The 21145-nt window shown below is 44.4% G+C and overlaps 1 protein-coding gene across 1 annotated transcript; it reads left to right on the top strand.

Annotated features, from left to right (window-relative positions):
• The first annotated feature begins 2458 nt into the window (after positions 1-2458).
• Positions 2459-17272, top strand: RGS18 (regulator of G protein signaling 18). The gene is made up of 5 exons (XM_045860907.1): positions 2459-3010; positions 3469-3570; positions 4561-4622; positions 14959-15125; positions 16605-17272. Exons 1-5 carry the CDS (start codon positions 2892-2894, stop codon positions 16860-16862), a joined length of 708 nt encoding a protein of 235 aa, XP_045716863.1. The 5' UTR covers positions 2459-2891; the 3' UTR covers positions 16863-17272.
• Positions 17273-21145: the final 3873 nt, after the last annotated feature.

A 21145-nucleotide genomic window follows, 5' to 3' on the forward strand; every position in this document is an offset into this window, starting at 1 on the left:
CTTAGCGACTTCAGGTCCCAGGACCACGCTTTGCCCAACATCCTGGCTTATCGATTTCTCAGCCTTATCAGCCCCAAAGACCTGTGTTTCCCACCGGCCCTCACCCAGTCACCCATATCCTTACCTGGATTCACAGCACGAGTCTATTTCCTAAGCTTCCCCACCACGTACTGTGTCAATGTGCCAACGCTGTCTCTCCGGACCTCGCTGCTGACGACCCACATGCTTCCTGTGCCTTTGCACCTGCCGCCCCTCTGCTCGGGTTATCTGTGTGCACCTCTTTCTTCTCAGCTGAAGCGTCACCCTTTCAGCAAACTGTAACTTTTAAATTTTTTTTCATTTAAATACAATATTATATTAGCTTCAGGTGTACCACACAGTGATTACACATTTATGTAACTAATGAAGTGTGTTTTTTTTCTTTCAGAAAAGCGGCAAATTCCCTGCCTGTTGGAGATAAAGTAGACCATTTCTCTTATTAAATTTCTTAAGCATACTTTTCATTATCTGAAATTACTTATTGCTCTCCTACATAGTAAGGAAGGGTTTTTGGGTGTATTCGATTTTTTCCTGATTTTTTGTTTGATTTTCTCCCACTATTTTTATTGTTGACACTAGCACAGATGCCCCCATTTCCCCCCCTTTGTCCCCCTCCTCCCAGCCCCCGCACCCCTCCCCTGTGCCCGCCACCACACTGCGGTCTGTGTCTATGGGTTATGCGTACAGGATCTTCAACCAGTCCCTTTACCTTCTTTCAACCAGATGTCCCTCCCCTGTCCCCTCTGACAGCCGTCAGTCTGTCCCGCGGGTCCACACCTCTTTCTATTCTGTCCATCAGATGCCACACACGAGTGAGGTCGTGCCGTATTTAAAATGCAGTGGGGGCAAGTCCACATTATTGCTCACAATTTAGCTACAGCAGGGTGTCAGAGCTGGCTGAACACATATGATGAACTTCAAAGGTGTCTTGAAAACTGCTTCAATTATTTCCTGATGTAGGAGAACCCTTTTGTGAAGGGTTTAGGCTCACGGAATCAGGAAATAAAGCAGGATTCCGAGAATTGGATGGGTTATTTGCGCAAGACTTTGTCACGTCGGCACGCGGGGCCGTCAGAAGCCGGCGATTACAGGCAGCCCGGGATCTCGGGCGAGCGGTAGGACGCCATTGGACAGCTGCACCCGTATTCATTACCCAGGGGATTTGCCCGAGTATCGCTCCTGCCCCTTCAGCAATTTTTAGAAAGCCTTTGGAAAGGCAGGGTGTAAGCTGCAAATGGCAGTGTGGAAAGGGAGCTTTTGTGTGTGTGTGTGAGATGAAGGTAAGAGAGAAGACATTTTCTCTTCCTAATAAAAACAGAGCATAGGTTGGCAACTATGATACCATCTCACAAATCCATAAAGAACTCGAAGTTTATGCAGTTTTAAACTACCTCGGGAAAATGTTCGTGCGTATCTTTTAATTCCAAGTCATTTAACTTGTATTTAAACATGCTAGCCTAGCAAAACCACATCCGTGATTTCATTGGTACAAATGAAATAGATCAGAATAGAGTGGGGCTTGGGGAGAAGAAAGAAAGGAAATTAAAATTATTGCCTTCAGGAAAATAACACTTATAGGACCTAAAAATTGTTTAATAACTTTACCAAAAAATGCAAATTCTTTTTAGAGTCTGAATTCTAGCTCTTACTCCTAAAACCTCTCCTACGATAATAGAGTGATTAAAGCCTTCACTACTGGTGATCAGAGACCCTGAGAATTTCATGTCGCTCACTGACCTCTGGGACCTTGTGAGAAGTCCCTCACTGTCTACCACCCTTTGTTTCCTCTCCTAAAGAGACTGAGTTACGGACCAGATCAGTATTCCCCAGCTATCTGGGTCTCACAAAGCAGTTCCCGGAATGGAGGCTGAGCTGATTTGGGGCTGCAGTTTATTTTACTTTATTTTTTTAAAGATTTTATTTATTTATTTTTAGACAGATGGGGAAGGGAGGGAGAAAGAGAGGGAGTGAAACATCAATGTATGGTTGCCCCTAACATACCCCATACTGGAGATATGGCCTACACCCCAGGCATGTGCCCTGACTGGGAATCAAACCAGCGATGCTTTGGCTCGCAAGCCAGCACTCGACCCACTGAGCTACACTAGCCAGGGCTGCAGTTTCTTTTCTTTAGTTTCTTTTCTTTATTTCTTTATTTATTTATTTTTAAAGATTTTATTTAGTTATTTTTAGAGAGGGAAGGGAAGGAGATAGAGAGACAGAGAGAGAGAGAAACATCCATGTGCGGTTGCTGGGGGTTATGGCCTGCAACCCAGACATGTACCCTGGCTGGGAGTCGAACCTGCAACACTTTGGTTCGCAGCCGGCGCTCAATCCACTGAGCTACGTCAGCCAGGGCGCTGCAGTTTCTTTTTTAACAACGACATCCACTGAGCTAACATGCAAATGGCCATCTCGAGGTGCGGCGCAGAGCTCCGCCGCGGCGGGCCGGAACACGCACCGAGCACGTCAAGGAGCTTCCCAGCAGCCCGCGTGGGGAGCCGCAGGGTCGCGGGGTCTGCTCGGGCGTCATCGTCGGGTTGCACAAGCGGGAAGGAGAAGTGCTGTGTCAACGCTGCTCTTATCTCGGGGGCCAAGCGTCGCCCTGCGAGTCTGTGGTGTCATTTCCCTAAACAACGCGGGCCCGGTTGCACTTCGGTTCTTCACTTCCACATTTTTCGGTCTCCACCGGGGCAGAGACACGGATCTTGGAACTCTTTTCTTCCTTTAAATTTTAAGCGCTGCTGACAGAGTGGAGATAACATTTCCTTCCACCATGGACAACAATGGATTTATAACACTAACAAGTGAAGGGCGTAATAAATTACACACCTCTGCTTTTTAGAGAGACCATGGGAACATCATTGATTTTCTTTTCTCAATTAAACATGTGTGAGTCAAAGGAAAAAACTTTTTTCAAGTTAATACATGGTTCAGCAAAAGAAGAAGCAAGCAAAGACGCCAAAATCAGGTAAAATCATAATTTTTAAAACCTGCCTTATGCTTTTAAAAAACATTACTGATGAATATTTGTTAGCCCTTGTTTTTAAAATGGCCAATTTAAAATATATTGATTGCACTGTTGCCATGAAAAATAAGTTTTTATTGGAAGTAAACAACTGTTAAGTCTAATGTTTTCATTTAAAAAAAGTGCAACAATTTTAACTACAGAAACTAGTCACAATCTTTACGGAAATAGAATTTTAAATAATTTGCGGTCACTGAGGGGGAAAAGACAAATATTTCACATATGCTACGCTAATTCCTCTACAAACACAGCATTTAAGTGAAATTCTTGAAGAAAGCCATTGTGAGTGTGGGTGGTGGGTGAGGATGGCTGTCTGGGAAGTCATCCGGTCCCAACCTGACAGTGCCAGGGACAGAGACTGTGGTCCCAGGTGTCCTGAGGCTAATCCCTGTTCACCACAGAGCCAAGGAAAAGAGAAACCGGCTGAGTCTCCTCCTGCAGAAAGCAGAGTTCCATGAAGAGCCACTGCCCGGCAGACCTGGGCCCTTGGCCAGAGACACCAGGTGAGCAGCTTTTCGCTACTTGGCAAGGGGTAGATGGAGGGATTTTGCGGATGCTATTGTGAAAGATTTCAGAAAGAGACAACCAGGGATTTCCACTGTATTGGAAGTTACAAAGTAATATAGGAAGGTCAGAGGTCTCATTGCAAAAATATATATATTCTATGAAATTTCAGTACTTTAATATATCGAATTATATAATCTCAATAAATGTAAAGTTGCTCTTTTAAAATGATAGACTTGTCAATTTTGAATATTTTTTCCTTATAAACTGATGAAATACTCATTAAGAGTTTTCACAATATAATATTGTAATTGAGAAGAGCTAGTCTTATCCTCCCTCAGCAATTTGAAAGAATGTTCTAGATATAATAGCAAGTAAAACACAAAAGAGGCTATTGGGTCATTTTTAGCCATTTCTTTAATTCAAACAGAAAATGGAATCGCCCTTATATGCTTGTATAATATAAAATCGTCTAAATAGGGAATAGGACCAATAAAAGATCCGAGACAAATATATTCGATTCCCTAAACCATCAGCATATCAAAACATCTGTTGTATTTAAAATGTTTTACATTTCTTATCCCTTTAAAACCTCACCAAACTTCCTGTATCTATTTAAAAAAATTGCTGCACATTGTGGTAAGAATTTCAAGGAAATTGCAGTTAAAAAAAAAATCGACTGAAAGACACTGTCAGTTTAGGTTCTTCCATTTGCTGAATGAAGAAAGGTAATTGACCTCATTTTTTCTTGGATTTTAACCTAACATACGATGAATTTTCCCTTAGAAACTAATCACAGGCAGAACTGAAAAGAAAGTTGATTGATGTTTTTGACGTTTCCAACGTGAACGCAACTTTCATTATGTAATAGTCACAAGGGGCACCCGGTGAAACGGGCAGAGAAGAGAGCACTTGTGGCTCACGCCAGGGCCGAGGCTTAGAAAGGCTTTCTGCACGCTCCGCCGTAAAACCTGTTGTGTCTCGCACAGAGTCTGCCCCGAGGAAGCGGTGAGATGGGGTGAATCGTTCGAAAACCTGCTCTCCCATAAAGGTTAGTGGTATTTTTCCCAAATACTTATTCCTTAATGGAAAATTATAAAAAGTGTGCCTGTAGCTATACAACAGAGGCTGTAATAAAGACTGAGTCTGATTGATAATTCACAGAAATCTGACTTTCAGATCAACAGAAATAACTAAATAATATAAAAGTCCACTAATGGAAAATACTTTTTAAATTAGTCTTATTTAATTATGAATTACTTATTGTGGCTGAAATAGTATTTCTTTGTGCTGTGGTTAATAGTTTCAAATTTTTAATATTTTTGGCTTTTGAATGAGACCCTTGGTTTTGTGAAATTCCAGATATATCTGTGTTATTTTTATTGTTAAAGGGCTAAAATGTAAACTAATTCTTTTCATGGGCATTCAGGAAACCCTCATGAAAATAGTTTCCTTTAACTTTATAAGTGCTTTACTCGTCACATCTGTCATCTGTTTTTAAAGCAGAACTTTGCACAAGTGAAGAGTCGGGGGGGGGGGGTAAGTTAGGGTGGAGCTTGGCAGAGGGATGGCAGGTTGGGACCAATGCCGAGCCCCGCCTGCCCGTCTCGCACTGTGACACAGCCCAGGGGCCAGCCAGAGCACGGGCTGTAGGGCCGGTTCACAGGCCGTAGCAGGTGAGCGAGCTGCCTCTGTCTTCACTCCGTCCCAGAGGCCTTCCAGGGAGCGGAACCACCCGAGCTACACTGGACTGCTAAGCAGCAATGGGGCGGGGCAGCCACAGGGTCCCTGGTTTGCTGCACTGACCCAGGCAGAGTCTGCCTGAGAAGCCACCACGCTTTGTCATTGCCAAGGGCCCACACACTTCCTGGGGCCCCCACAGCCTTCACTGGTATCTCCAACTTTTCCTGCTCTTACCTCTCACCCTTGGAAACCAAAACCCTACCCAGCCATTCCCCAGGTGAAGCTAATCAGGCTGCTCTAAGACTATTCACAGCGTTGGGGGTGGGGTTCGCACCCTAGGGTGTCAACTGGAAGAAGGGGTTCTTATTTGGGGGGCACCTGGGAGGGTCGTAATTCAGCCTCAACAACTGCATTCCATCTGGTGAAACCCCGCCTTGCCTTGTCTGCATTTTCTGTTTCTTCTCCTCCTCAGTTGTCTATCCTTGTATGAGGCCTTGGTGACAGGTTCAAGTTCCCTTGAATTTAGTGGCCTAAACATCCTATTTCTGCAGGCTGTTCCAGAAAAATTTCCCTCTTCCAGTGAAAACAGATTAAGCCTCCGAATAGTAAATATTGACTCAGAAAGAAAAATGTACAGAGAAACCAAGACTTAAATTTAGGCAAGGATATAATCAATGAAGATGAAGGCTCGTAGTAAGAAGGGACATTCACGCTGAGAAAATATAGCTTGTTAGTCTTTCCTCCTTATTTCCCTGTTACTTAATACTCGATTACTTAATACTCTATTACTCCCTATGGAGAAGAGGAAGGTAAACAGTTTTCCTCAAAATTACTCACTTTCCTTCATTCCCTGTATCCAATCATTTCTGAACTAGAGTCAAAATTCTTGCCAAATATATGTCAAACCTGGCCCTACCCTCACCAGTTCCGCCACCACTAAATTTCTCAGGTGAAGCTAATCACAGCAACCTGCATAAAACTTGCTTCCGTAAGTCATGCCCGCCAGATTCACTTTACTAAAATTTTTCCCAATCATTTCCAATATTTCAGCACATCCCCCCCTCTAGCAAGGGGAAAACGTGCAGTGGAATTCAGTTACCTGTAGCTTGACTGTTTAGTATAAGGAGACATCTTTTCAGCCGTGAATCACCTAACCCAGCCTGTCACCTGGTAAACATCAAGAAATATTAAGTGCTCAACTAACACAACCAACTTTGTCGTGAGGAATAGTCCAGGGTCCCTCTGAGCTTTGAGTTCCGGTTCCCTCCTGCAACATAATCATGTGTAATCCCATCAAGCTTCCTAATCACTCTGACCTTCAGCCCCCAAGACAGACGACCAGATCTGTAGCTCCAATGGAAACAGATTTCTGTCAGGATTAATGAGATGGCCAACAAGATATCAATGACCAATGACAGCTTGACCCTGCACAAATGTAAATATTTACTGCTCTTCCGCCAAATAGCAACGATTAATATTAATTACTGCTTCCTGTGCCCCAGTCCACTCCTCACTGGAAAAACATCGTGGACAGGGTTAAATGTCAGTTGTAATAAACACAAAAAAGCTGGATTTATTCCCTTAACTTAATAATAAATGGGTGCATAATCATTCCACTACACTCCCACAGCCCATCCAGAGAGAAGAAAGGTGGGCAGTGGTGCTTAGCCCCACAGAAAACTCTCTCCTGGCAGTCTGTACACGTTCTACTCTGTAAGTGGTCAAAACCAAACAGAAAAAAATACATACATCTGTTCTTTTTCACGGGTGACAATACTAAAGAGCCGTGAAAGAGCAGCACTTCGAGCCGAGAGGGGAGCAGCACAAATATCACGACATCAGCGCTGACCCACCTGCACGCTACTATCAGCACTGGGGATCGAAGTGCTAATCAAATTACATTGAACTCACCCAAAATTATGCACTCGTATGCTTTTAGCGAGTCCTCAAAACTCCAGTGATTTCAGCTGCAAAGCTTATTGTAACATTGAATTGTCAACCTTAAAACAATCAGCTAAAATAGTCTCTTGGTGGCAATGGTTACACTGAGCTTATTTCTACTGACTTGACTCTAGGCCAAAGGGGGGTAAAAACAAGGAAAGATCTTATATGTCCTTACACACCCGTAGGCACACTTCTAGAAAGACCTGGCTCTATCAAATCTTAAAGAATTTCCCTTTGGTTCAGTAATTCTCAAATTCTGTATGTCGTATCTATAAAAAGTAAATGGATGCTGTATTAAATTTAGTCAAGTGGGACATGAAGTGATAAACAAAATAGAATTTGAGTATTTTCAGTTTGACAAAATGGCTGTCAAAACCTCTAGAGACTGATTATTTGCATCCTTAGAAAGGGAACTACAGAAGAGATGGTTCTTAGCTCTAGATTTTAGGGGATTCATCACAATTCGCCATCTGGACAAGGAGAAAAGGAGAATGCCCAAGCAGAGGGCCACCGCGGGCATGGGGAACTGACCAGCACAGTGGATTTAGGGAACCATCACAAAGTGACTCCTTGCTGCGAAACAACATTTGAAAAGAGGTGGCTTACGGCAGGAGACAGTAGACCGCTGAAACTGACATAGAGGGGACAGTTTTGCTGTGAAACAGCAACAAAAAAAGTCCACGCAGGTCTTTTTTTTTGTATTTTCACTAATTTACTCAAATTTCAGTCTTAACATGTCATTTAATTCTTTCAAATTTCAGAAAACACAGTCGGTAAAAATCCAAGGAAATCTAAACAATGTGTGGACTTTAATAACAATAATGTATCATCAGTATGTCATAGTAGCAGGGAAATGAATGTGGGTCTGTGTCAGCTGTCCTATCTCGTAACTTCTCTATAAACCTAAATCTGTTCTAAAGTGAGTTTTTAAAGGATGATCTCAAACACGTTACTCAGTAAGTTATTGGAGCGCCTCAAAACTTTAACTGCTGTTCCTCATTTGTTTCTATGAAGATAGTAGAATAATCTTTTCTGCCATCCTTGTTTATTGGCATATTAGTCTATAATTGCAATATGAATCATAAAAATCTGTAACTTAGCTACATATAGAATTAATAATTTCTTAATGTTGTTCAGTAAAGACAAAAAGCACAAATAAATACAAAACTAACATCAGACTGTGTCTGCCTGTCCTAGTGGGTTTCCAGTGGAGTCATCAGTCTTCTCGCTGACTGACTCTGAAAGTCAAGGCTATCAGTACAAAGTCAAGTCAGTTCATTCCGATAAAATTATTTACATACGTTATACTCATGCATATGTGTGTGTTGTATATGGTATATGTATATGTATATGGCTCTGGGTGAAACATCTCTGAAAGTAAAATACTGCTGCTGAATGTATATAATTTGGAAAATGACTGGCTAAATCCGTGAAAAATGCTAAGGAACTTGTGGTGTGTGATGTGGGCTTTAGAAACCCATTGGAAGAGATTACATATATAGATGTGTGCAAGATTCCAACAGGCAGAAGAAAAGGTAACTGTTGAGCAGAGGGAAGGGTACGAAAAGGATTTGAGAAATACGAGATTTTGGTACAATGTGAAAAAGCAAACAGCTCACTTTCCCTGAGGCGGAGAGTAGTTAACAAACAGGTTGAAGATCAAGTTGGCACAAACTTTGGAAGAGTTTGTTAGGAAGCTACCTACGGGTGGAGAGGTAGAACTCTGTGTGTCATATGGACGTCCTACAGGGCTGTTAGAAACCTAAAAGCTGACCTCAAGGTCAGGGCTGTTTTGGAAAGAAAATGAACTTGGTGACTGTATGTGTGTGTATGTTGTAAAGTGAGGTGAGGAAGAAATAAGGGATGAAAAAAGAAAGGATGAGGCAAAGATCCCCAGGTTTTTTTCTATAATAAGACAAAGACAGCGGCGCCTTTTATGGATGAGAATTACAGGGGAAACAATGGGGTTTGTGAGAAGATACCTGGCTGGAGTTCGAACTGACGTAGTTGCTGGAAGCTTCATCAGAAGCTCCACAGGGGCTGGGAGGCACGCACTTAGAATACGAAAGAGGGTTTGATTGTGGATGGAGATTCTCTAACCATCTCACACAGTTCCTAACCGACAGGAAAGAGGATGTCCTGTGAAGGGGTCCCCATCAACACAGTACCCTCCAACCAGCATGCAACTGCTCACTATCCTGCATACTCTGTCCCCAAGCGTGGCAAAGAGTTCCAGTATCTTAATGTTTTCATTAATGACTGTTTGCTTGGACTCTTTGCACCCTGAATTATGGTTCTACTAAGCTTAATTTTGAGAATAATGTACCATAGGTAGGGTAGAAGTAAAATATGTATGCGTCCTTTCATCCCCTCAATTTTTTTTATTTTATTTATTAATTTTTAGAGAGGGGAGCGGGGGAAAGAGAGAGAGAAAAAAACATCAATGTGCAGTTGCTGGGGGCCGTGGCCTGCAACCCAGGCAGGTGCCCTGACTGGGAATCGAACCTGCGATGCTTTGGTTCACAGCCCGCGCTCAGTCCACTGAGCTACGTCAGCCAGGGCTCATCCCCTCAATTTAAAAGCACAAACTAATTAGACTGTGGAAAGCACTTACGACTGACACTGAGGGAAGGCTACGAAGAAACGCGTACCTCTGTTTTGAGGAAGGAAATGAGTACTTCTCCTTACACATTTCACCTAGTGGCTTTTCAAGTTGCTCTTCCCAATTTCCAGCTACCGATTTTCTGCAAGATAAGGGATTCTGGTGTTCTGAAAAAACAAATTTCTGAATCGAGCTAACCCATCATAAACACCCAATTCTTTAATTATCTACAGGATAAAAATAAGTAAAGTCCGAGTTAAATGATAAGTGAATCGCACATACAAATTATTGTTGCAGAAGTAACCACAATGTTCTGCAGCAGGTCGGAGCTCTGGAGCCCCGCATGCGAGGGGAAATGACTCAACCTAGAGCTGAGGGCAGGAGCCCGGACGTGGGCTCCCAACCTCAGAGTCGCATGGCTTTTGTTTCATTTGGTGCCTCGGCATCAGAAAACTGCTCCAGCAGGTGCCAGAGTTTCCACTTTGAAACACCCAATCCCAAGCACTTCCTTCTGATTGTGGGTTCTAACGGGAGGCTGTGGCGGCTGCGTCTACTGCCGCAGCCGTCCGAAGGCCCGCTCAGGTAAGTGACAGCCTCCGTGTGACAGATGGCTCCGCTGTGACTTGACTTAACGCAGCTGCCCGAGGAGAGGAAGAGAAACAGGAAGTAGCTAATGCACTCGGATTATCTTGCACAACACGGCGTGTCACTTTTAAAAGAGCAATTTACTCCGACTTTTAAACAAATGAACTCCTTCCTTCTTCATCGTTAGTTGCTTTCTCCAGTCAGTATTTATTCTTCTCCACTGCAGTCATATGACGCCAACAGAGTCCATTCCCTCTGAGCCCGTCACTCAAAGTGACACTCTCAGCACCTGGCCCTTTTTCTAACACTGGTGCCGTGAGTTCCTTTTGAATGTCTGTGTCGATCAAATCCGAGGCTAACCATGGTGGCAAAGGGCTCTGCACGGTGTCCCAGGCACACTGGCCAGCACAGTCCCCACTCATGCTTGGAGGATTGGCAAGGGACTATATTTTAAGTAGCATTTATGTTGTTTTCTGAAAGACTTCTATCTGTGTTCCATGCATGTTGATCTGTCTCTGTGGCTCCAAACAGAGTGTCACCCCTGCGACAGTCCTTCGTCAGTCCTTGGTACATACATGCCTGCCTTGTAACCGCCTCCACGTCCCTCCACAGTTGGGACTTCATTGCTTTACAGTAGTTCATTGGTACAGGTCCTATAATTTTATACAAAATAAACCTGGGTTTGAATCCCAGGGCTATCTTTTACAAGCTGTAGAATTTCAAGCAACTTAACTCTCTGAACCTCAATTTTTCCATCTGTATAATGGGTATAACACAGTCCGCTCCACAGGGCTGGCGTGGAAATGGAACGGCACTGCACCCATCACAAGCATGGCGTAATGTACCAAGACTTTGCAAACCCTCCAAATTTCTAACTATTGTAATGAATATTGCATTTTCAATACATAATATGGTCCTCAGGTTCATACTAGGTATTTCATAAATTTTTAAAAGCTAGATGAAAGAAGATATTTTAATAAATAAGGGCCAATTTCCGTTGCCTTGCACGTGGATGATCCATTTTAGGTATCAGTACAAAGAATTTATTTAAAACTGAGATTTATGAGTAAGAAAAGCAATGGTCATATTCTTCTAAAATTGTGAGAATTATTAGTACACTCACTTTAGGAACAACTTGGTATTTTAACACTGACAGGCCGGTGCGGATACGTGACGTAGGGAGAGAAGAAATTAAAATATAAAAGTTTTTTTTTCTTCACTGGGGTCTAAGTAACTCTGTTTCTGGCCCCCCAGTGTAAGAGAGCAGGCATTTCATTTTGCCAACTTTGCTTCACTTTCCCTTTAGACAGTAACAGAGGAACAAGTAGGAACGAAGCAAAAGTGCCTTCGCTTGTGCCGCACGCCCTACACAGACGGAACAGTGACACCCTGCCCATACTGGGGTGTCGGCAGCACGCACACTTCCACGTGACCGGGTTCCGTTCTTTCGGTCGGGGTTCCCCGGAAACGCTCTCACCTTCGTGTTGTTGTGGCCTCGCTCCCTGCGGCGTCCTGACCCCTAGCCTTGGACTTCTTTCCAGAAACCCGCCTTGCAGCAGCCACCAAGCAAAGACGAAATTTCAGGTTTCCATTTTTTTAAAAAAATGCAAAGCAGCGATCCGTTCTGAACATAATTATTGGGGCCACACTGAGAGTTAGAGTTTTTTTTTAACGAAGGTAAGCCAGTATAAAGTGGATGTTTATTGGGAAGGAAAAGGGCGCAGTTTAGAAATTTGAGAGTAAGGGAGTATGAGCGTTTCGTGAAGCAGTGGTTTTTCATGACACTAAAGATTTACCCAGAGGAAACTTGTCAGGGATTTTATTTTTTTGGTGAGTTCCGCTGCAGGCTGGGGCCTGACTGCAGAGCGGTGCAGAGCAGCCGGCCCGCAGACCGCCGTCGGCGTGCAGCTTTGGCCTTCCCGGACCCACACGCGGTCCGCGGGTCTCACGCTCCTTCCGTGTCGCGTCGGGGATGAAGGCTGGTTCTGCCACAGCCTCTGGTCTCCTTCTGAACCATTGTAGAAGAAGAAGGAAGAAGATAAATAAAAAGAATAAACAATAAAACCAGAGGTCAGGCAACGAAGCCACCTTGCCTGTCACATAAGTAGAAAGGGAAGAGGTTTTGAAGCCGTTAGCAGCCGGCCTCAGAGCCCAGGCCCTCGGGGTCCAGGAACGTGCTGCTGTAGGGGTCTCGGCCACTCAGGGAACATGATCTCAGCAATAAGGGACTCAGCCTGCTCGTGTGCAAGTCCAGGTACTGGAATACCGAGGGTAAAAGGAATCGTGGGGAACAAAACCAAACAGGAACACCCCAAGAACCAAGAGCCCTATGACGACCGCCGTGAGAAGAGGCCCTGGCAAACCCCGCCCACCTGACCTCCTCTGCTGCATTCTGGCAGCGATCTGGGCTCACACATAGGAACGCGGGAAAGAGATCACTGACTTTATTCTGAAGTGCACACGTGCTTAGGTACTTAGGGAAAATCTCCTCTGTCAAAAGTCTTCAAAGAAGCATCGTCCCTTCCTCCCGAGAAAAAGCACCTGACTCGGTTTGAAGCATTGACCTTGCCAACGAAACGCCGAGCCGGAGAAGTGGGAAGGAGCACGGTTAGATCTCAGCCACGTTGGTCCCGCCGGCTGCTCCCCGGGGATGAGCACGTGGGGGCTCAATCAGAAGCCGCTCAGCAGCCAGGCCTCCTTCAGACGGTGGGGTTCCACCAGGACTTGTCGCCCTGACACCCAGTGACTGACGATGACAAGTGCTGCATTGCAAGCCAGACGTGCGTGCGGTGCCTTCTCGAACTCCCGTTGAGCCTCTCACTTGCTTGCCACGCTTGTTTCTTCGCTAGCACTGAGCCACCAACCGCTGGTGCCCTGGGCCCACTTACTGGGGAAAGGAAACGGCAGCGTCTCCCGTCTGTCTGGGCAAAACGCCGACGGAGGGGGCTGTGGGCAGAAGGGGCCCACGTGGCGGTCGTCACGCCCAGGGCAGGAGCCGTCCCGTCTCTGGTGCTGGGGGGCTGCCTAGACTGTCACGGCATTTCTGACTCCTGCTTTCCTAACCAAGCTCCTGGACCTCTGATGTATTCAAAAGATTGCTCACAGCATTTAAATAAAAGTGGGGGCTTCACGACAAAGAGGACAAGTTCTACGCACAGTGGAAGTCAATGATGATATATGTAAAGCATAATTGGAGGGTTGTATCTGTTTTCTGTGCCTGCTTTCACAATTTGTAACAACTTCAGTGACTTAAAATGGCACAGATGTATTATCTCCTCACTCTGCAGGTCAGAGGGCAGGACGGACCTCACGGGCCGGGGCGCGGGGGGCAGGAAACAGAACAAGGGTCAGCAGGCTGTTTTCCTTTCTGGAGGGTCTAGGGGAGGGTTCCTCTCAGAGTCCCTGGGGCTTGGGGCAGAATTCAGCTTTTTGGGCCAAGGCCTCCATTCTGCTGCTGGCTCTATACGGAGGGCCATTCCCACCTTCTAGAACCCAGCACATTCTCTGGCTCATCACCGTCTCCTTCGGCCTCCACGGGCAGCAACAGCCCCCACGTGGCGCCTCTCCGACCCACACTGCCGACTCTCCCTTCCTCCGTGACACACTCACGGGACTGGACTGGTTCCACCCGGACAGAAGTACCTCCCTCTCGGGCTCCTCCACTGTAATCACGGCGGCGAGGCCCCTTCTCCCCGGGAAGGTGGCGGGTCCCCAGGTTCCGGGGGTGGGGGCGTGCACAGCTCTGGGGGTCTGTGGTCACGCCTGCCACGGCCAGGGCTGCTTCCAGAGCACGACGCGTTTCTAAAATGCCTTTGCTTGTTTCAGACCCGAGACCAGGAGCCACCGAGCTTACCGGAAACTCAGTTTCCTGGTCTGTGAAAGGAATACGGGAGGGCATGTCCCAGGCATTGTGGCAAACACTAAACACAGTTGGGAGTATAAACAGCACTTAGCGCTCCAAACCTCTCAATGTGTTGTAAATGCAAACCCCCTAGTCACTGCCACGAGTCCACCAGAAGAGATTTATTCCTCTTGCTTCGTTCTCTGTTGAACTGTTTATGTCACAAACAATCACTGACCATGGGATAGCATTCTCGAGGGCAGGGGACACAGGAAGTGACTATGAGTGAAAAGGAGTTGAGCGGACAAAGCCTAGAAATGGGGTTGTAAACAGGGAGATGCGGAGTCCTGAGTACCAGGGTATAGTCTAGAGGTGGGGGTAGCTTTGGTGGAATGGCTTCTTGGCTTTATAGAATAGCCCCCCCCACACACACACACAAACCCAGGGAGAGGCAAGGCTGAAGGATACCCAGAGCAAGGCCCAGAGTAGGGGTCCCTCTTACTCAGGTCTGGGAATGATACCAGCCTCATTCCGATGGCTGAGAAGGTCACAGCTGACTTCCATGAGGCCCTGCCCATGGGGATACTGCTGCAGGTGTGGGGACAGCTGCTCTGCCCGAGAGAGAGGACAGAGCCGCTCCGTCAACATGTCCAGCTGGACCTTAGTAACAGGTAGTACATTTTCCCAGCACTGATGTGTAACAGTTAACCTATGCCACTGCTTTCTTGGTAGATGGGCTGGAGACTTTTACGAGGTTTCTTAAAACCGAATTCAGCGAGGAAAACATTGAGTTTTGGAAGGCCTGCGAGGACTTCAAGAAAAGCAAAGACCCTCAGCAAATTCTCTTTAAAGCACAAGCAATATATGAGAAATTTATCCAGACTGATGCGCCGCAAGAGGTAAAGATGACTGGGAAAACGTATGGGTGTTTGAAGAGTGTCTGAAAAATGTTTGAAAGAATCAAATCGGTACCTCCATCCATCCCACCAGGAAGGCTAGGGTTTTGCTGAAGCAAACTGGGCATTGACAGATTTGTCCGTGCAGGCGGAGTGTGGTCTGAGATATGGCCGAGGAGAAAAGGCATAATGAAGTCGCTCCTCGGGGTTACTTCTGTTCTAGACTAAGAGTGAATGTGGTCGCCTGCAGCAGTTAGATCCAGTTATCCTTATCCACATCCGTCGCCCCAGCAGGGCGAACTGTCACGGGAGCTGCAGACCTCGGCAAGCGCTGAAGGGAAGAGAGCTCGGGAAGTGTGCCTCACACACCCCCTTACCATTAGCTCACCCACCCGGACAAACCTCCGTTTGCCCTGACGTGGTTGTTCTTCAAGAGAGGCTAAAAAGATGCAAATAGAGGCATGCGGGAAAGGTAATTTGGCAGCGGCTCAAGCAGAAACACAAATGCGATCGTCTCTGGCCGCAGGCGGCCTCGGTGTGAGGTCATCGTGTGATCCAGTCGCTGGAATGGCTATAAAACGGGCAAACGTTACCTGCCCTCCCATGGGAACTCAACAGAGTGTCTGCATTTCTACTATGTGTTCCACAAATAGTGTTTCCTCGCCGGAGGGGTAACCTGGGAGCCTGGCCTGTTAAGGGTTCTGCTCGGCTCCGTATTAGTATCGTCCACGAGGTAACATCGTCTGTGTGGATATCGGTCCACGCAAAACGATCGTAGTTCTTGCTGCCGTGTGTTTTGTTCCGTCCCGCCATTCGGCGTGTTATTCTGCTGTTTCCAATGCCCACCTTATCCTCAGGCCAAAGAACAAGTCAGCTAATTGTATGGGGTTGCCCAGGAGGGGAAAAGAAAGACCCCCCCCCACACACACACCTGAAAGGCCCCGCCATCGGAGCCAGATATATATATATATATATATATATATATATATATATATATATATATATATATCAGCAGGGCTTGGATAAAAAGCATTAACGGATCTTACACCTTTCAACTATGTTCCTTTCAGCACAATTTTGCCCGCAGAAAAGTATAAGATAAGGAAGAAAGTGCTGGGATACAACAGCAGCCCCGCCCTCAGGTCCCAAAGAGGCCCCCCACTCCCTGTCTGCCATCACTGACCGTTACTTGGCGCATGATTGCAAAGGAGCTGAGCCCGGCGATCCCTGAGACACTAGCGGGCACGGCAGCCCCTTCCTCCGCACTAGCAGAGTGAGAAGGGCTGGCAGCAGGGGGAGACCACAGCCGCGTGGGATGCCGGCCCGCAGTCGCTCATCTGACCCCCAGACCCGCGACAGGGGACCACCCCCTCGCCAAAGCTCGGTGCCCACTCCAATGCTGAATAAATAGTCTTGTGCTGTTTCTCAGCGATGTTTACCTCCGCAGACTGACCACAATTACATTTTTTTTTAATTATCCAGGTTAACCTTGACTTTCACACCAAAGAACTCATCACCCAGAGCATCGCACAACCCACCCTCCGCAGTTTCGACGCTGCGCAGAGCCGGGTGTATCAGCTCATGGAACAGGACAGTTACAAACGCTTCCTGAAGTCTGACATCTACGTGGACTTGGTGGAAGGCAGGCCTCCCAGACCGAGCAACCTGAGAAGGCGGTCCCGCTCCTTCACCTACAATGAGTTCCAGGACGTGAAGTCGGGCGTCTCCATTTGGCTGTAAGGGAGGCTAATTTGGCTCATGCGGGCTGCGAGCTTGTGTATCTGCTCCTAAGACGTGGCGTGCGTTAGTAAACGGGCCCGTCCTTTAGAAAGAAACACATCGTGTGAAGGGATCTTAGGAGGGTGGATCAAAACTTTTCCTCTAACGATACGAACTGCACTGGCCAATTTGCTCTGTAACCCCTTTCATTAGACTCCATTCCCTTCGTAATCCAAAAAGTCAATGCTAACAGACACTGATGAATAAATATAACCCAAAAGGAATATATATGGTACCTTAAATTATGAAGTACATTCACTGAAAGATCAATACATAGACAAAAATTTGTATCGGTATTATTCTTAAGCCTGTCTATTGCAAAATACAATAAATATATTCTCTAAAAAAAGTCACATAATCATGAAGAAAATGAGAACTTTGCGATTGAGTCTATTAATTTATTTTTCGCTAGCCAATTTAGGACATATTTCATTCTTTTCTAGTTTTTGTTTGTTTTCTTGTCCAAGTGAATGTTTGCAAAGAATTTTAAGTAACAGAAGTTTTCAGGATGTTATACCCACACATAGATATATATCAACAGTTTGATTTTTAAGAGATAAATAATAATCCTAATTATTCTTAAGTTGACTAAATAAGTGTAATTTCTCTACCACACTACACTGTTTCTCCCTCATTAAGAAAAATCCTTAGGCAAATGTTGTAGGTGTGATAAAAAGATAATAGTTATACTTTACAGAAGATGCTGATTAGAAAATTAGTGTGACAAACAACAGGTAAAAAGTGACTGGAGACAAATAAAATCAATAAAATAACTACACACTGTTTTAAAAGTCATGTGAGAAGCATTTTTAATCCCTGAACACTGAAACTACTATTGATTGTGTTCATTCCAGCAACTATAAGAACCTGCCTAAAAAAGGAAAATACATCATTGAATCTTCACTTTCTCATTTTTCACACAGAATCTCTGAAGCTTTTAGAAACTCAGGCATAACTTAAACTGGGCCTCCATTTTTTTTAAATACCCAAGTCAGGGAACATGTCTCTAAAGGCAGAGTCACATAATTATCACAGCAAAATAATGTGCTAGTGTCTACTAGGTAGCAGGATTCTCTTCTACTAAAACACAGCCTCAGGTGAGTATGTCAAACACACCAACCTCTCCAAGTCATCTCATTGATGTTGCCAGAAATTAAACCTTAAATCAGAACTTCATCTGAAAGCAGGTTATTTCCTTCAAATTTATTTTTGCTGATATTGTCAATATGCATAGTGCACAGACCCATGCATACACATAATTGTTGATAGAAATGCAAACTACATTTTAGAAACAATTGTTTTAGATCTTACTTTATTCATAAAATGCTAAAGATACTATAATTTAATTGGTAATATTTGGAGCAATAAAAATTCAGATGATTTTATTTTGCAGAAAAAATGAGCTACGTATATTGGCATGGTATCTGAACTTGTTACCCATCATTTCAGTCATAGGTACACATATAAATGTACACAATTCCAGACTTCCAGATTTTTGGAAGGACTGAGATACTTAATAATTAGCTTTATAGTAAAATTGCATATTTAATTCAATTTGTACTCAATATTTAAATACTAAGTTTAGAAAGTTCTGTCTGGCTTTTATATTGAAGATATATATTACGTGTTGAATGCATGCATCTCTTAAATTCATTTTTAAGTACAAGCTACCTTAATTTTTAGATATTTACTTGGATCATTTTTAAAAGATTTAATTGGAGCTGTTGGTTTATCCCTTTGTTTTACAAAAACCCTCATTGCTTCTTCTTAATGCTCTCTAATTGCGTCCAGGGTTTTAATGCACCTATAAAATAAATGCAGGAATGACTAACACTGGCTAAAATTAAAATGATAAGAAGCAAACATTAAAATTGATCACAGAGGTCAACTTTTGTCTTCCACGTTTTAAGGCTGAGTCTGGCAAAAATATAAATGCTTATATTTAAGGCTGAGTCTGGCAAAAATATAAATGGTTATTTGCTCAGCTCTCTTCAAAAGATAAGTGATGGTTCAGATCAGACTTTAACAAGAAAAAAAAGAAAAAATTAATGTATCAAATGTAACACCACAATGATAAATTAGCAGGTTTTTGATGCCTTTAAAAAGTTTCTAGTTATGCTACACAAAATAAAAGAGCACTAAAGATCATGCCAAAATAAGTGGATCACACAGGAAGAAATGTAGCCTTTCGCAGAAATGGGGGTGGGGCGGGGGGGGGAGTGGTGTGCGGGGCAGGGGAAAACCAGGGAATTAATCCCTATGAAAACTCCCTCTAATAGGAAAGAAGTTTGTACATATGCTAATATCTTCTTTGTAACTGAATTATAGACTTCATTCAACCATTATTGACTCTGTTTGTAGTTTTTATTTTACAAGCTCTGAACAAACTTGTCAAGTTTTCATGTCAAGAAACTTGACAAGTTTACTACTTCGCATGTTATTATTCTTTTTTCTGCCTCTTTTAAAATTAAAATTCCTGAAAAATCCTTTGAGTCTCATGTGATTTTACAGATGGGATTATTTTCTCTCTCTGGCCCTGGCTTCCTAAACTAAATAATAGTTTATTGAGATTATTCTATAAATTTTCTCTTTAAACCTGACTCACATACAAAACTATTCCTGAGTGCAAAAATAAACATGGATGCTTCCATTTTTTTTATTTCCTGCATACCACTCCATGCAAAAACACTTTAATATGAAAATCGAATCAGGAATGTTTACAAAGAGGAAGTAAAATCCCTATAATGTGCCTTCACAGTTTTGAAAGTAAGACGCAGCCCTGGCTGGCACAGCTCAGTGGATTGAGCGCAGGCTGCAAACCAAAGTGTCGCAGGTTCAATTCCCAGCCAGGGTACATGCCTGGGTTGCAGGCCATAACCCCCAGCAACCACACATTGATGTCTGTCTGTCTGTCTGTCTGTCTCTCTCTCTCTATCTCCCTCCCTTCCCTCTCTAAAAATAAATAAATAAAATCTTGAAAGAAAGAAAGAAAGAAATTAAGAAAGAAAGAAAGAAAGAAAGACGCTGTGTTAGTTTAAAACACACGGCGCATGGGAAGTCCCGAGCCCTCCTTCTTCGGCAGGCGAGGCCTCGCTACCATGCAGGCGGCATCGGGAGGCCCCAGGAACTTCGGGAGGCAGCTGAGATTTTGCAAACGATTTTGCAAACAGACAACACGCAACCTGTAGTTCTGTTTTCCTGAGAAGTCACCGGAGGTTTAGAACTACCCTAACGCACTCTCAGTGATAAAAAATAATTTACTATTTGTAACTACAGGCAAAAATATCTTTTTCTGTGTCTAGGTATTTAAAACTTTTGTTCATTTGTTTCTCAGTATGCAAGTGTGTTACTGGAAGTCCAGACTGAGGATACTGGGTTATTTACAAAATCAAGTCTCTTTTTCTCAATATGTGTTACACCAATTTCAAGCAGCCTAAGGAAAATGTCAACTATGCCAGTGTTTGGCATAAAAAGCACCGTCAAATCCTGATAATATTAGAGCTAATTGTTGCAGATACTTTTTTTCTGCTGTATGCCAACATTTTAAACAGCACCATTTCCTTCTCATCCTGAGCAAACAAACTACTTTAACATTGTGATTCTTTTTTTACTAATTACCTAGATTTTGCTTTCATTATGTAATAGGGCTGATGACTCAAAATGCCAATGGCTCCTCTTACACCTGAACAGTGTGGAGGAGACATTTTTCTGAAAAGAGACATTCCCGCAGCAGGTTCGTTCCACAATTTAATTTCTTTCCGCGAGGTAAAGGTCATGGTGAGGCTATAAGAGTGTTCATTTGCATGAGGAACGCACGTGGAATATGAAAATAATGTAGCATAAAATATTCATAATTCAAGCTTTTAAAACCAGCCCTGGGGCTAAGAAGGCCATTCTAGGAAATGGTTCGACAATCACAGCAAACTTTTCTCGACGATGCCAGCTAACATGCGCCCACTCCCAGGGACAGAAGCAGACAGTCCTGTGGGGTCCCGAGCTGCAGGGCGAGGCTGACCTGTGTCGTGCCTCCTTCCTGAGCACTCGGGCCTTGCAACATGTGTTTCGATGCCCCGTTCGTCAGCCACGGACACGGCTGTGTGTGCGGTCCCGCCAACCCCGTCCTGTGGCTCAGGCGCAGGTCAGATTTGGGCTGATGATCTCTTTGTGTCTCCGTGTTTTTCAGTGACGACAACTGACACTCAGTGCGTGGCTGGCCACGTCCCGTGTTTACTTACCTGAGCAGG

The sequence above is a fragment of the Phyllostomus hastatus genome, unplaced genomic scaffold (genome assembly GCF_019186645.2).
Source record: "Phyllostomus hastatus isolate PE091 unplaced genomic scaffold, TTU_PhHast_1.1 phas_contig_148, whole genome shotgun sequence".
In the NCBI taxonomy this organism is placed as follows: domain Eukaryota; kingdom Metazoa; phylum Chordata; class Mammalia; order Chiroptera; family Phyllostomidae; genus Phyllostomus; species Phyllostomus hastatus.

Bases quoted from the DNA above. Each gene is read 5' to 3' on its own strand.
- RGS18 (XM_045860907.1), top strand. From the start codon at position 2,892: ATGGGAACATCATTGATTTTCTTTTCTCAATTAAACATGTGTGAGTCA. The intron at 3,571-4,560 runs GTGAGCAGCTTT...TGTCTCGCACAG, and splicing joins CCCTTGGCCAGAGACACCAG to AGTCTGCCCCGAGGAAGCGG. The intron at 4,623-14,958 runs GTTAGTGGTATT...CTTTCTTGGTAG, and splicing joins AAACCTGCTCTCCCATAAAG to ATGGGCTGGAGACTTTTACG.